The sequence below is a fragment of the Corythoichthys intestinalis genome, chromosome 6 (genome assembly GCF_030265065.1).
Source record: "Corythoichthys intestinalis isolate RoL2023-P3 chromosome 6, ASM3026506v1, whole genome shotgun sequence".
In the NCBI taxonomy this organism is placed as follows: domain Eukaryota; kingdom Metazoa; phylum Chordata; class Actinopteri; order Syngnathiformes; family Syngnathidae; genus Corythoichthys; species Corythoichthys intestinalis.
Genome location: NC_080400.1, coordinates 20504844 through 20521736, shown reverse-complemented (window position 1 = coordinate 20521736; position 16893 = coordinate 20504844). Strand labels below are relative to the sequence as shown.

Here is a 16893-nt window from a genome sequence, read left to right as displayed (position 1 = left end):
GGTAGCAAAACAGCCCCAAATCACGATGCTCCCTCCACCATGCGTCACAGTGGGGATTAGGTGTTGATGTCGGTGAGCTGTTTCATTTTTTCTTCCAGACACGACGTTGTGTGTTACTCCCAAACAATTTGACTTGGTTTAATCAGTCCACAAAATATTTTGCCAAAACTTATGTGGAGTGTCGATGTGGCATTTTGCCTTTTTTTAAACAAGCAATAATGTTTTTTAGACAGCAGTGGCTTCCTCCATTGAGTCCTCCCATGAAGACCACCTTGGCTATAGTTTTACATATAGTTGATGGGTGCACAGAGATATTGGACTGTGCCAGTGATTTCTGTAAGTCTTTCGCAGACACTATAGGGTACTTTTTTACCTCTCTGAGTATGCTGGACTCTTGGCATCATCTTTGGTGGACGGCCACTCCTTGGGAGAGAAACGACGGTGCCAAACTCTCTCCATTTGTAGACAACTTCTCTGACTGTCGATTGAGGAACATCCAGACTTTAGGCTACATTTATACTGCAGGTCTTAATGCACAATTCCAATTTTTTTGTCATATCTGTTTTTTTGCCGTGCCTGTTCAGACTGCTTTTGTCCATTGAGCCCATTCAAGTATTACGCATGCGCACAAATTCGCAATCCGACACGTGTTGAGCAAACAGACATGCATGCACAGAAGCATCAAGACAACACACGTCACGACACATGTAGGCTGTCATCCGTCATTCCAAGTTGATAATATTTTGATTTCCAAAAAGAGGACACAAATAACAGACATTAATAATCCCCTTTTAGTCTTATATTCAAAGTTTATGTAGATTGATAGAATGCATGCATGCATGCGCGTGCATGACGAACACATAAGCCTTATGTGTGTGTGTAAATTTGCCTGGACTTGCCCATGTAAGCAATACTTAATAATGCTTGTTTGCCGCACACAGAGAAAACCGAACATAATCTGTCTTATCCTTTACTTCATTTATTTATACACTGTGGTCAAGCTTGCCTCGTGCATAGAAGCCGAGTCCAAGCTAGGCGCTATGGTGCTACCGCTAATGCACAGCTATCGCTGCCTTCCTGCCTGCTGCGCTCACTCTTTGCTGGCGTAATTGTTGCAGTAATTCCAATTTGGGAGACTTGACAGTTCAGACAGCCGTGACATTCTGGAAAAAATGTTGCCATGATCAGATTTATACCACATACAAAAGTGATCCAGATCGAATTTGAAATGGTCCACTTCTATGCGACTTGTCTCGTTCAGACCGTCAAGGTAATGCCTCAAATCGGAAAAACACGGAAAAAAATTGGATTCGTGCATTAAGACCTGCAGTATTAACCTAGCCTTAGAGATGGTTTGCTATGCTTTCCTAGCTTTATACAAATCCTTGATCGCAGGTCTTCAGATAGCCCTTTTGACCGAGCCATGATGCACATCAGACAATGCTTCTTATCAAGACATTTCTTACCAGGTGTGTGTTTTATAGTGGGCAGGGCTGCTTTAAACCACTCATCTGTGATTGGGCACACACTTGACTTAAGATGCTTGGTAAAAATTGGTTTCAATTGGTCTTTAGGTCTCTTTAGGCAGAGGGTTCACTTACTTATTTTTCCCCCTTCTGTTAAGGTTTGCATGCTATTCAATTTCAGTTTATTCACACATCGTATTATGGTACACACAGAAACATGGTCATATACAGTATACAAGCAGTTCATCTGATAAGATGCATGAAAGGGACACTCCGAATAAGCTATTTAAAGCTTTTAGTAGGGAACCCGGTCAAACAGCACACACATATACACACCCATACACATACATACAATTAACAATGGAAAATTTTAACATTCTGATTACATCAAATTTGACATGTGATGCCATAGTAGTGTTATTCAAAGACTTTTAACTACTTTTAACTAGGCTATTAAGTATACAATGCAAGGAGGTGAGCTTTCAGTTTTTTCTTAAAAATGGAGATGGAGTGTGACATTTTCAGTGTTTCGTCCAGTTCATTCCAGATCTGTGGTCCTCTGCATACAACGCCAAAGCTTGTAGACTTTAGACTTCTGCTTTTTCCAGGGATGTGATTTTTTCTTTTGGTAGTATATGTGTGCTGAGGAGTACTGATTGGGATGAGATAACTTAATTTATGGTTTAGTTTATGGAAGACCTGATACATTATGCAAGCATTTTGAAAGTAGTTGTGTTCTTTTAGCCTCAGAAGGTGGTGGTGGTGAAATATAAATTTAGTTGGAGCATTGAACCCGGACCATGTTATGGCACGTATAACTTTTTTCTGTAGGGTTTCAAGCTTTTTTAGATAGGTTGTAAATGTGTTGCACCATATGATATTACAATATTGTAAATGTGGTTCAAATAAGGATTTATACAGGGTGAGAAGTGCAGATAGTGGGTATAATGTTGCAGTTTAAAAAACAGAGCAGCATATTTCGGCAGTTTATTTGTGAGCTCATCAATATGTTTTTTTTTAAATTAAGATACTCATCAATATGGACTCCCAGGAATTTTGTCGAGCAGACTCTTTTAATGGTTTCTCCATTTATGTTTAAGCAAATTTGTTTGATGGGCTGTTTTTTATAGGAGCGAAACACAATGTAATTTGTTTTATTGATATTTAGAGAGAGTTTATTACATTTGAACCATTTGTGTATTTTCTTTAGTTCACTATTTATGATTTGCTCAAGTGCAGAGGGGTGTTTATGGGAAAAGAATAAATTTGTATTATCAGCAAATAATACTTTATAAAAAACAGATGAGGAATTAACAAAGTCATTAATGTAAAGGATGAAGAGGAGTGGCCCTAAGATGGAGTCCTGGGGGACTCCATGATTGATGAGTTTGTATGACGATTCTGAATTATTAATCTTGACATACTGATGTCTTCCAGACAGATAGCTACTGTACCACTCTAGCGCTAGGCCTCTAAACCCATAATATTGTAGTTTTTTATTAGTATATCGGTCTTAATGGTGTCAAATGCTTCAGATAGGTCCAGAAAAATACCGACTCCGTAGTCACCTTTGTCAATTGTATCGCAGATTTTTTCTGTTAGGTCAAGTACTTCCATATATGTACTATTTTTCTTTCTGAATCCATACTGCAATGGTACAATGGTGTCTAGCTTGTCTAGGTAGTTACTGAGTTTGTTGTAGACTACTCTTTCCAATACCTTGGAAAGGGTCGGCAGAATAGATATTGGTCGGTAATTGCTCAGATCATTTTTATCTCCAGATTTAAAAATTGGTGTGATTCGTGCAATTTTTGCTGTTTAAGGCACCAATCCAGAGTGTAGTGATAAGTTCATACAGTGGGTAAGAGGTGCAGTGATTAATGTTGGAAATGCTTTTCAGAATTATGTTAGAAATTGCATCTGCAGCAGCTGAATTTGAATTCTTCATGTTCATGATTATTTTATAGACTTCATCATAGGTAGTTGGATTAAGGAAGAAGGACCCCAGGTACTTACCTGATAAATAATCTCTAAAGGAGACATCTTGAGGCTGACTGATTTTACTAGATATATTACTACCATTAGAGACAAAGTAATCATTGAATTTGTCAGTAAGATTGTTATTTGTGGTGGCTGTAATTGTATTATTATCATGGGCAGTGAACACAGGAGTATTTTTGTTTTTTGCTTAGGACCTTGTGTAGTACTCTCCAACATTTCTTACAGTCACCCTATGGTGCGTTTATCAATTCTGCATAATGGTTACGCTTTCTTTTCCTGATAATGTGTGTAAGTTTATTTCTATAATTAATATATTCATTTTTATTATTATAATTAATTTTATTTATATATCTTTTGTATAATTTATTTTTGTGCTTAATAGATTTTAGTATACCCTTGGTGATCCATGGATTTTGATTAAATGTGCTGCATTTGATGGTTTTTTCAGGAATTGTCCTTTCAATTGAGTCACTTATTTTTTTTAGTAAACGTCTCAAATGCAGTATTAGCATCACTACTGTATATTTTATTCCATGCCTTGGCCTTCAAATCCTCACTCAAATTATACATAGTTTCTTTATTTAATATTTTTATTTTTATTTCATGTTGTATGGGTGATGATTTATTATGAAGGTCAGCAAATAATACAATGGAGTAGTGATCCGAAATGTCAGAGAGTACGGCTCCAGACATAAGTGTAGAGTTTTGAATATTTGTGATAATGTAAGTCAATAATTGACTTTGTGGATTAAGAGACTCTGGTATAGGTATTAATTGTATGGAAGAAGGATGAAGAATATAATGCATTTATAAATTCATTCTGAGCAGTAGCATCCTTTGAGAGGTCAATATTGAAGTCGCCAAGGATGATACAGCTCTTGCTTTTGCTGTTTATATAGAATAATGCTTCTTCCATTCTGGTCCTAAAGATTTCTAGGTCCGCGTCTGGGGGACGATAGATCACGCCGATAATAAGGTTCTTCCGGTTTTTACCACTTATCCCAACAAAAAGGGAGTCACTATGATTGTCTGCTATGACAATATCATCAAAGACATTCATATTGTATGCAGAGGAGATATATAGGCACACACCGCCACCGGATCTGCCACATCTGTTCTTGGTAAACAACTTATAACCATTAAGATGTAAGATGTCAATGTATGATCTATCATTCAACCAAGTTTCACTACAACTTATTGCATCAAAGTTGCAGCCTGTACTTGTAAGAAGAGTAACATGATCATCATAGTGCTTGTTCAGGCTTCTGATATTTAAATGTAGGAATGGACAATTATTCCTATTCGTTAATGCCTTTAGTTGCTCAGGTTTATACTGTTTGCAACTTATGTTACTATAATAGTCAATACACTGTGTCACCTCCTCTCCATCGCTGTCTAATTCATTAAATACCATTAATAAAGTAGTTAGTGCAATTTACTGAAATCCTGCAATCAGCACACATCCTTATGAACATGTAAATATACATATAGTCATCCATTCTATCCTCATGCTATCCTCATTACAATATGAAAACCTTTGAATGTTTGGCTGGTATTAGTTAAAGCAGACACTATGTTTTCATCTGTGTGATTTTGACAAAGATCACATCACATTTGATATTGATTCTATGCAGAAATGTGAGAGTTTCCAAAAGGTTCAGATACTTTTTCAATTTTAAAATGTCTCCAAACTAAGATGCTTGGATCTTATGTAAACAGATCATTTGCATTCATGGAAAAAAATTAAGAACAATAAATTATTGAAAAATAATAAGTCCAAGTCTATAACTGCATATATCGATATTGGTTTGATATCAGTATCGGATATTTGGAGTTGGACAATATCGGGATTTCGGTGAAAAAGTCATTATCAGGCAGCTCTACTAATTAAGGTGCTGAATGATTTTCTTCATTTTTGTTGCAAAAAAATGTTATTCTTGTTTCTGATTGAGCATTATTGTAATCAGTTCCTTCTGTTCAACATTTAACAATGGGACAGGCACCAAAGCTTTGGTGAATGAAGCAAGTAGTAGTCTGTGAACAATAAACACAATATCACAGTACTACAGTAAAATATACAGAGGGGCAAATAAGTATTCAGTCAAACACCAATTGTGTAAGTTCTCCTACTTGAAAATTAGTAGTAGTAGTAGTAGTAGTAGTAGTCAACATGGGTAAACCTCAACCATGAGAGACAGAATGTGGAGGAAAAAAAACAAACAGAAAATCACATTGTTTGATTTTTAAAGAATTTATTTCCAAATTAGAGTGGAAAATAAGTATTTGGTCACCTACAAACAAGCAAGATTTCCGGCTGTCAAAGAGGTCTAAATTCTTCTAACGAGGTCTAACAAGGCTCCACTCGTTACCTGTATTAACGACACTTGTTTTAACTCATTATCGCTATAAAAGACATCTGTCCACAATCTCAGTCAGTCACACTCCAAACTCCACTTTGGCCAAGTCCAAAGAGCTGTCGAAGGACACCAGAGACAAAATTGTAGACCTGCACCAGGCTGGGAAGACTGAATCTGCAATAGGTAAAACGCTTGGTGTAAAGAAATCAACTGTGTGAGCAATTATTAGAGAATGGAAGACATACAAGACCACTGATAATCTCCCTCGATCTGGGGCTCCATGCAAGATCTCACCCCGTGGCGTCAAAATGATAACAAGAACGGTGCGCCACCAGGGACTCAAATCCTGAACTGTCAGACGTGTCCCCCTGCTAAAAAAAAGTACACGAGAGCATTTGGATGATCCAGAAGAGGACTGGGAGAATGTGTTATGGTCAGCTGAAACCAAAATAGAACTTTTTGGTAGAAACACAGGTTTTCGTGTTTGGAGGAGAAAGAATACTGAATTGCAGCCGAAGAACACCATACCCACTGTGAAGCATTGGGGGGGGAACATGATGCTTTGGGGCTGTTTTTCTGCAAAGGGACCAGGACGACTGATCTGTGTAAAGGAAAAATTGAATGGGGCCATGTATCGAGAAATTTTGAATGAAAATCTCCTTCCACCAGCAAGGGCATTGAAGATGAGATGTGGCTGGGTCTTTCAGCATGACAATGATCCCAAACACACAGCCAGGGCAACAAAGGAGTGGCTTCGTAGGAAGCATTTCGAGGTCCTGGATTGGCCTAGCCAATTTCCAGATCTCAACCCCATAGAAAATCTATGGAGGGAGTTGGAAGTCCGTGTTGCCCAACGACAGCCCCAAAAAATCATTGCTCTAGAGGAGATCTGCATGGAGGAATGGGCCAAAATACCAGCAACAGTGTGTGAAAAGCTTGGGAAGAGTTACAGAAAACGTTTGGCCTTCGTTATTGCCAACAAAGGGTACATAACAAAGTATTGAGATGAGCTTGTGAAGAGTTACAGAAATGGTGTTAATGGTGTTATACTTGTACGTTTGGCCTCCGTTATTGCCAACAAAGGGTACATAACAAAGTATTGGGATGAACTTTTGGTATTGACCAAATACTTTTTTTCCACCATGATTTGCAAATAGATTCTTTAAAAATCAAACAATGTTATTTTCATTTTTTTTCCCACATTCTGTCTTTCATGGTTGAGGTTTACCCATGTTGACGATTACAGGCCTCTAATAGTTTCAAGTGGGAGAACTTGCACAATTAGTGGTTGACTAAATACTTAATGCCCCACTGTAACTTACGTAACTTAGGGTGTACTTTTTTTTGTTACTGTTAAAACATTATCATGTAGTCGTATTGACTACATCATAATGACAACAGAAAATTGGATCTCAGTGCTGTCGTGCTACAACATGAGGTTCCTGTGCCTATCTCCAACTTCACCAGTGACAAAGACTTTCTCTCTGCTTCCCAGTAACTCGCTCGCTCTTTTCAAGAGCCCTCCAACAATTGGGCCCTTTGTCTTATTGTCTTGGCAACCCCTGTCGGATGGCCAAATGGGTTGCCATGGCAAGGAGGCGATGCCCTGCTAACTGCCTGGTTTCAAAGAATTAGTCAACAGTGCAGAAATTTCTCTCTCGCTCTCTTTTTCCCTGTTGTCTTGCTCCATGCATAACAGTGGGACTCCCCAAAAGTCGGCTAAGTGCCAATGTTTGGACTTGCATGTGTCCACTAGTGGAGAAGCAGCCTCCACAGGGAACATATGTGCTATGCTGTGCTGGTTTCCAAGACAAGGCGCCACTATAAAAGATAATATGTGGTCGCACGAGAGGGGGAGAGAACATGATAGAGACAAATCAAAATTAGTACATCTCAATGTTTAGGAGGATGCCCTGCAGTTTCTATGCTAGGGATTGATCAAGATATGAGCAGACATCATGACCACAATGTGGGTGCATTTTGTTTTGTTTTGTGCATGGCACACAGTGAGCCCACTAATGGCTGCTTTAGCACGAAGGCAAAGAATTTGTGTTCATTAAGTCACCGTGGAATAGCAGGGAAAACAAAAGGCTAAATAATGAAACATTTGTGTAATAGCATTATGCTAAAATATACTAGTATATGGCAGAAAACATAGACAAGACTGAAAAAGCAGTTTCTGCTCTTGCACTCCTCTTTAAAAGAAACTGCTTTATTTTAAGCCAAAACAACTGTTGTGTTTGATAGAACAATATGTCTATATGCTGCCGTAGCAGATTCATGGCACATTAAGCCCCCGAACTTTTTTTAATTTGCCCGTTTTACCCTGGAACCCCCCGTTTACAGACGCTACAGACGTCGCGCAACCGTTTTTGTTTCAACCCAGCAAGTGATTATATTTATTATTCAAAATGTCTTTCATTTTTAGCCTAGAATCAATTGATGTCTAATATTTATTTATTTATTATTATTTTTTAAGACTTTAAAAAATTATTCACTCGCATATTTTAAACTTTAAACAGATTACGTCACAATGATAAAAATGGCGTCTGTAAAAAGGTCACGGATATCTACCTCATAACTATCGCTAAATTGTAATTTTTTGTTGCTGTCGCATTTCCCCCGATATGTTAGATGATAAATTATCAATCGAAACAAAGAAAAATTGGAGAAAAAAAACTTTAAAAGGGTAAATATATGAAAAAGAAAATCTCGACCACTCCTTGATGTCTGCGATTTCTGCATCGCGACCCTTGTTATATTACCATGTTTCACCCATAAAATCTCCAAAAAATCCATTTGTGGTCCAGCTGTGTCTTGACACTCAGTGATACGTGCGACATGGAGTTTTTGGATTGAAACAAGGTAAGTATGCGATAATATCTCGTTAAAGTAATGGCGTCTGTAATTCTGGTCTCGTGTGCTCTCACCTCCAAATAGGGTTTTGCTGTTTAAAAAACTTTTTTATTTTTTAAATGCCCTCCCGTCCAAAAATGTTCTTCCCCCAGAAAATTGAGATTTTAAGCTTTCCAATGATGTATCACACATGCATATCGGACAATTTTGAAGGTTGGCCAAATTGGGGGTCTCAGAGCGGAACTTCATGTTTTCCGCCATATATATATATATATATTAGGGCTGTCAAAATTATCGCGTTATCGGGCGGTAATTATTTTTTGTAATTGATCACGTTAAATATTTGACGCAATTAACGCACATGTCCCGCTCAAACATTAAAATGACAGCACAGTGATATGTGTACTTGTTGTGTTTTTCGGAGTTTTGTCGTCCTCTGCTGGCGCTTGGGTGCGACTGATTTTAAAGGCTTGAGCACCCATGAGCATTGTGTAAGTAATTATTGGCATCAACAATGGCGGGCTACTAGTTTATTTTTTGATTGAAAATTTTACAAATTTTATTAAAACGAAAACATTAAGAGAGGTTTTAATATAACATTTCTATAACTTGTACTAATATTATATATATATATATAAATAAATTTGCCTTGCCTTTGCCTTGCCTACTTGAAAAGAAAAAATTTTTTTTTCGAAAAAGAAAAAAAGATACTGAACCCCATGTTGCTCCTGGTGCTGCGTCACCAGTAGGTGAATAGTGAGATAGTGTAAATCGCTTTGAGCGCCTTGAAAGGTGGAAAAGCGCTATATAAGTATAACACCATTTACCATTAATATTTATCTTTTAAGTCTTTCTATCCATGGATCATTTTAACAGAATGTTAAAAATGGTAATGCCATCTTGTTGATTTATTGCTATAATAAACAAATACAGTACTTATGTACCGTATGTTGAATGTATGTATCCATTTTGTGTCTCATCTTTCCATTCCAACAATATTTTCCAGAAAAATATGGCATATTTTATAGATGGTTTGAATTGCGATTAATTGCGATTAATTACGATTAATTAATTTTTAAGCTGTAATTAACTCGATTAAAAAATTTAATCGTCTGACACCCCTAATATATATATATATATATATATATATATATATATATATATATATATACAGGGGTGCACATAATTTTTTTGCCCAGGTTCTCAGAGGAGGACCTGGAGATGTGACTTGGTCCTCATTGAGCTTGAGAGCCGACCCGCCTGATGCAATAAATTTATGACAAGCTTTACTTAGAGCCAATTAACTTTAATTAATTATATTAACAATTAATACTTGATTAACATCAACTGGCACAACAAAATTGCCATTACTTTGAAGTGAAATGTAAAAAAATAAAAAGCACATATTCAAAATAAAGGGCATTATGCGGCTCCCACATTAACTCCAAGCCTTTTTAAAAGTGGGCTGTCCTCCTAATAAGACCTCATTGAACGTGCATGTTTAGCTTTGTAAAATGCGAGCAAAAACACGTTTGTCAGTGCATGTCGCTGTTCATTACCTTTATTCCGCCCTATTCCGCCGCCACTTGTCCATAGGGCGAGTGGGGTCCTGTTTGACATCAATGGTTTGCTTAATTGCCACATGCTCTGTTTTTTTCGTGCTTTTCAAAGTTTGGATGGCTGAAATTCTTTGACCCTACATAAAATGCGCTGCTCTTATCGGTGACATTGGGATTCTCACAGCACATTTTGTACCGCATTTCCGTGCGAGCATCATTTGCTTCTAGCCATGGTACCTCTTGTAGCCACTTTTCAGCAAAAGTCCTTTTTTTCGGTAGCTCCGGTGACGTCTCTGTCGTCTGTCTGTCTTTTGACGGGGGTGGGAGAACACGGAAGTAATTACTCAGTGTGGCCTTCCTCTTCGACATTTTGAGAAGTTATTTTCTCATGTCCGCCGCAAATACAGTAACCAGCCATCGGTACGCAAAAGCGTATGGAAGCCGTTGAGGGCCAGCGCGTTTGTCAATGTCCAGTTGAAAAAAGGCTTTTTGAACACTAAATTAATTCTTATAAAGAAAATAATTACAGATTATAACAATATATTTGAGAGAAAAAGCATGTTATTTTGCCTCATTCAAATCTTAATATCTGAACATTTAAATATGTAAACTAAAGTGCAATCACATTCGTAAATGAATGGCTTCTGGTTTTTGGAATGTAAATAAACCAATCTATTGTGATAAAACAACAAAATTGCAATAACTGCATTAACCATCAAAGTGAAGTCTAACCGTAACTGTAGCCTTGAAACAAATCTAAATAAGGAAAAACATTGCAATGAAATAATGCATACTGGTTAAACTTGAGAGTAGCTGAGATCTCTCATGACAGAACATCGCTTAACTGATATCTGGCGCCATTTAGCGTCGGGAATGGGTATAACGTCTAGACCGTGAATATAAGACGACCACCACTTTTTCAGTCTTATTTCAATGCAAAAAAAACACTGTCTTGTATTCGGGCCAATACGGTATATATATGTATTCAAACTACCGTAATTTTCAGACTATAAAGCCGCCACCCACCAAAGTTGACACGAAAACTGCATTTGCTCATAGATAAGCCGCACGGGACTATAAGTCGCAGCTGCTATTATAGGATATTTACACCAAAAGATATTAACCAGTAACACTTTATTTGAAAGCTGCATTATAAGAATGTCATAAGACCAAATAAACAACTATTGGCTGCAAAGATTCATTGCTTCAAGAAGCTTCATTTTGCCATCACTGCTCCCTTGAGGGAGACAGTTAACCTCTGCTGTCAACACCGTTGTCGTCCAACATGCCTCCTAGCATGCATTGCAGCGCTACAGATGTAAATAACAATAAAAATTCATATTCTGTGCCAATTATTTCTTCAGTTACTATTCTAGTTGTTTCATTAATTGCTAGTTATGGTATTTTGGTAACACATTTGACCGTGGTGCCGTAAGACTGACATAAGACCATCATAATTATGACATGACACAGTCATGAGCATTAATGAATGATTATAACAGATGTCATTTTGTGTCATCCTGCAAATTATTTCACTTTTGAATGGATGTAAAAGATCCGAGCTGGACATAACGGAGTTGGTGACATAATTTGCCGGGTGACGCTTAATGACATCTGTCATAAGCATTCATTAATGCCCATGATGATGTCATGTCATATTTATGACGGTCTTATGGCAGTCTTATGATGATGCTGTTAAATAAAGTGTTACCTATTAACCCAAATAAATCAACAAATAAGCCACACTGGACTATAAACCACAGGATTCAAAATGAGCGGAAAAAGTAGCGCTTTGTAGTCTGAAAATTCTTTACTAATTTTTTAAATGAATTATTTGCATCTACTTTTGAACAAAAGTGAATTTTTCCGTCCGTAGTGAGCCGAAATGTTATATACTGCTCATTTAAATGGTGAAAAGAAAATAACATTTTTTTCCATTTCTTGTCCAATATTTATTGATTTCTTTCAACTACGATAACTAAAGTAGTTCCTCTCACGTCTCACATTTGCAGTTTTATTCAGTTGGAAACTTTTGTGACGCAAAATTGGTACAAATTTATCCCAGTGGATCCCAAGGGTGCTTATATGTCTCAAACGTTTCAGGAATGGTAAATTAGATGGCCCTGAATAAGTAGCCCCACCATGGTGAAAAATGCACTGTCGCATATGCATTTTACGATGGGGAGGGTTTGATATGTTGAAGCTTAAGAAGCCTCGACATAAATCATCGAATTCCTGGAGAACTAACATGGCCTGAATTTCTTTTGCGGTGCCAATTTCATGCTGGCATGATGTTATATGATTTTTATTTACTGCCATGGTTTAATAGAAATTACCCACTTCAACATTGTTCGTAGTGTTTTGACATAACTGGACCAATACCTTTGAAATTTAGTAGGGACCGTGCTTGATTTTGATTCTTGAAACTCCAATGTTTTAAAAACTTACATGCCTAAGGCAAAAGTGTAGCTAGCCCCAAAAATGGAAACATATATTTTTAACTGTTTAAGGTTGACCTGAAAATGGAAACATATATTTTTAACTGTTTAAGGTTGACCTGAAACGAGTGTTTGAAACAGGCATGTCCAAAGTCCGGCCCGGGGGCCAAATGCGGCCCGTTCTCAAATTTCATCCGACCCCTAGCCTCTGTCATAAAATCAATAACGTCTGGCCCGCACACAGACTTAATAAATTGGTCAGCAGTGCTGCTACCAGCATATGAAGTAGCTTACACACTAAATGCTGCTCCTCATTTACCCACTAAAAGGCAGATTCTAAGCAACCACATTACCCTGCGTGACCCTTTACTCCCAATTTTCTAAAATGGCGACAATCAACAAAAAAAAGAAAGTTTACAGCAACGGCCGGCGCTTCAAAGATAAGTGGAAATTGGACTATTTCTTCACTAAAATACGCAACAACTGTGTCTGCCTCATTTGCATAGAGACATTCACTGTTTTTTAAGAGTTCAATGTGAGGCAATATTACCAAACAAGACACGCTGACATGTACGAAAAGATTACAGGGAAAATATGTAGCGAGAAATTGAAGCAACTTGAAGCTAGTTTAATTCTACAGCAGCAGTATTTCGCAAGAGCCCGAGAGTCGAAAGAAAATGCCACAAAGGCTAGTTGCAAGATTGTTGAAATTATTATTTAAAAAAATAATAATAAAGTAGGGCTGTCAAACAATTAAAATTTTTAATCGAGCTAATCACAGCTTAAAAATTAATTAATCGTAATTAATCGCAATTCAAGCCATCTATAAAATATGCCATATTTTTCTGTAAATTATTGTTGGAAAGTCAAGACGGATATATATATTCAACATACTGTACATAAGTACTGTATTTGTTTATTATAACAATAAATCAACAAGATGGCATTAACATTATTAACATTCTGTTAAAGCGATCCATGGATAGAAAGACTTGTAGTTCTTAAAAGATAAATGTTAGTACAAGTTATAGAAATTTTATTTTAAAACCCCTCTTAATGTTTTCGTTTTAATAAAATTTGTAAAAATTTCAATCAAAAAATAAACTAGTAGCTCGCCATTGTTGATGTCAATAATAATTATGGTGCTGAAACACATAAAATCAGTCGCACCCAAGCGCCAGCAGAGGGCGACAAAACACCAAAAAACACAAGTAACAAGTGGACATGACACTGTGCTGTCATTTTAATCTGTTTGAGCGGGGCATGTGCGTTAAATGCGTCAAATATTTTAACGTCATTAATTTAAAAAATTAATTACCACCCGTTAACGCGATAATTTTGACAGCCCTATAATAAAGCAACTGTGACACAGTGAATGGCTTGCTAAAATGTGCTTAAACATATTGTTCTACATAAAGGATGTCAGCCAAGGTCGCCCCCCCATTTTTACCACACCAAATATGGCCCCCTTTGCAAAAAGTTTGTACACCCCTGGTTTAAAAGGTTCCACCCCATGCATTAAAGTCCCATTTAAAGTGCCCATTTTTCCTTCACCTCCTTTCACCGCTTTTATTTATTTATTTATTTATTTTTGCCATTGCACTGGCACAAATAGGTGGCCACTGATATTGGGAGTGTATATGGCCCAGAATTTGGTGCTTCGCCCCCGGACATAATGCATATAACTCTACCTCCTCTGAGCATAATAGTTTTGACTCTAAAAACTACCTCTACTTTTCTCCATTTACTCCAGGTGAGGTGTCAGGGGTGAATGTTACAAGCCAAACCCAGGTGGTGAGAGGCATTGTGGGAAAAGAGGCCCTGCTGTCTGTCAGTTACACCAGCAGCAGTGCAGACAAGCCTGTAATCAAGTGGCAGCTGAAGAGGGACAAAGTGAAGCCCGTCACGGTGGTGCAGTCCATCGGCACAGACGTCATCGGGAACCTTCGGCCAGAGTACCGCAACCGCATCCTGGTGTTTGAGAACGGCTCGCTACTGCTTCACAATCTGCAGCTGTCAGATGAAGGATCTTACGAGGTGGAGATTTCCATCACAGATGACACTTTTACAGGGGAGCTCTATATCGAACTTACTGTGGACGGTGGGTATTTCTCTCATATACCACCTACACGCGCGGCCGTTTCGTAGCTTTGCCGCAACAACGGGTAGTCATCGCTCCAAGTTGGCAAGCATTGTTTGCATTATATTCGCGTTGCATTTGGTTATTTATTTTCATTTATCCCTTAAGGTCACGTGTTTGTTTAGTATATTTGGGATGTGTTGTAAGTCTGATTGAGTGCAAAGAGCTGAGTTGCCGCCACGTTTTGTGGCCAATTGACCACGTGCGTACTTCCGGGTTATGGGGGCGCATCCGTGATGTGTGCCCGCCCCCACCTTTGCGTTTATTGCACTGTGCAATTAATTTGTCCGTCGTTGATTCTTGTCTAAACCCTAACCCTAAACTCAATGTGTTTTGTTTTGCAGTGGCACAGATATGCTGTTAACTCTAAACCCTAAACCTTTTTAACCCGAAATTCAGAATTTTTGACATTGAGCTTAATCTTCGAGTTAGCTTTGCTTAATTAATCGGTGGAGTTGATTTCAACAAATCCCAAGCAGTTTGTCAGTTATTTGTTGGTTTCAGAGCTCCGGAGTGGCTAAGTTAGCGCGACTCAATGGTGGTTTAAATCAACTCCACTGACTAATTAAACCTCCACTAACTCGAAGATTAAGCCTAATGTGAAAAATTCTGATCTTCCCCTTTAAATTCAATTATCGGAAAGTCAATTACATACGATTACATATTTATGTTGTCATTCGTATGTTGAGGCGGCAAAGGGAGGAAAAACTAGTAAAAAGTAGTTGATGAATGATGAATTGATGAAGGTGCCACGCTATCAACATGTTGTTGCCTCGGTAGGGCAAGAGTGCCCTGACCAGAGGTTGCGCTAGACTTTTTCGTTGTCTGTCATTTTGACTGACAGGGTCATAAAAATCCGGTAATAATCTATTTTTTCCCGTCACTTAACATTTTTAAAATGGTAATAATGACATATTCAATAGTATTTAGTTTTCATTAATTTTTAATTAATATTCTGTCCGAACAAGCTTAATAGAGAGTCCACACCGTGCCATCACACATCAAGCGGGTGAATATGTAACTTTTTCTCCACAGTGACAAAAACAGCTGACTGTGGGCCCCAGTAGGTAGGCTACATATGGAACAATGAAATTAACAGTTCACCTGCTGTGGCCTGAACGCAGTCTCACACCTTCCTCCTGGTGCGCATGGACTTGAATTGCGTGCCCGCTTGTGCATAATCAAATGTCTCGAGTGGGATTGCTGCAGAGCAGGGGTGAAAGTGGTTAGAATTTCTTGCCGGAACTCCCCGACGTGAAGGTCGCCATGGAGCCAGAAATGTTATTTATAAATGTATACTTTTTTTTTTTTTTTTTGGGGGGGGGGGGGGGGGGGTCAAAACTACTGAAATGCAAAGAAAACGGTTTTGGTCAGTTATTTCTATAACATATACAAAAACTGATTTTCATTCAAAATTGTATTTTTGCAATTATTTGCAAAATAAAAGTTAACAAAAACAGCTATAACACCAACCTACGTCTCCTAATTTTTATTTTCCCTCATTTCCTCACATTCTAAATGCCAAATCTCAATTTTAACTACTTAAGAACATGGGATGTACTAGTATATTAAAATTGAAGATAATGTAAACATTTACTTTTTGATGTGTTTTAATAATAAAGATATAAGTAACATACATTCAGAAAAATAAGTACAAATGACTTATATTATACGGAGTGAAATGGAATATATTTTGAAGATCGCTCAAACATTGACTTTTTTAAATCATAAGAAAATGAATAAGTAGCCTAACATAATTGAACAAATATAAGTCCAAACTGCACTTTGACAACTAAGATGTTCTGAACCTCCCCATCAGAGCAAATAAAACTAAATATAATAACTAAGCCTCCTCAACTCTTTCCTTGCTCTTAAAGATTTGATCCATAGCATTCGCACATTGACGTGACTCGTCATTGTCAGACTCCGATAACTGCAGCAGCTGGGGAAACCTCCATGCTGTCCGTGGAATAAAATAAATGATAAATATTGATGGAAACGGATTACACAACACAAGCACTTTATTATGGTTGCTGTTAACACTTGTGTATGTAAATCGGATGTTTGTAGATTGTT

At 37.6% G+C, this 16893-nt stretch overlaps 1 protein-coding gene across 1 annotated transcript in view; it reads left to right on the top strand.

Moving 5' to 3' along the window:
• The window catches only part of hepacama (hepatic and glial cell adhesion molecule a), a 31750-nt gene that overhangs the window by 1593 nt on the left and 13264 nt on the right, over positions 1-16893 (top strand). Inside the window, exon 2 of the mRNA XM_057839169.1 lies at positions 14431-14778. Coding sequence (XP_057695152.1) covers positions 14431-14778 — 348 coding nt within the window. The remainder of the gene's footprint in view (positions 1-14430; positions 14779-16893) is intronic.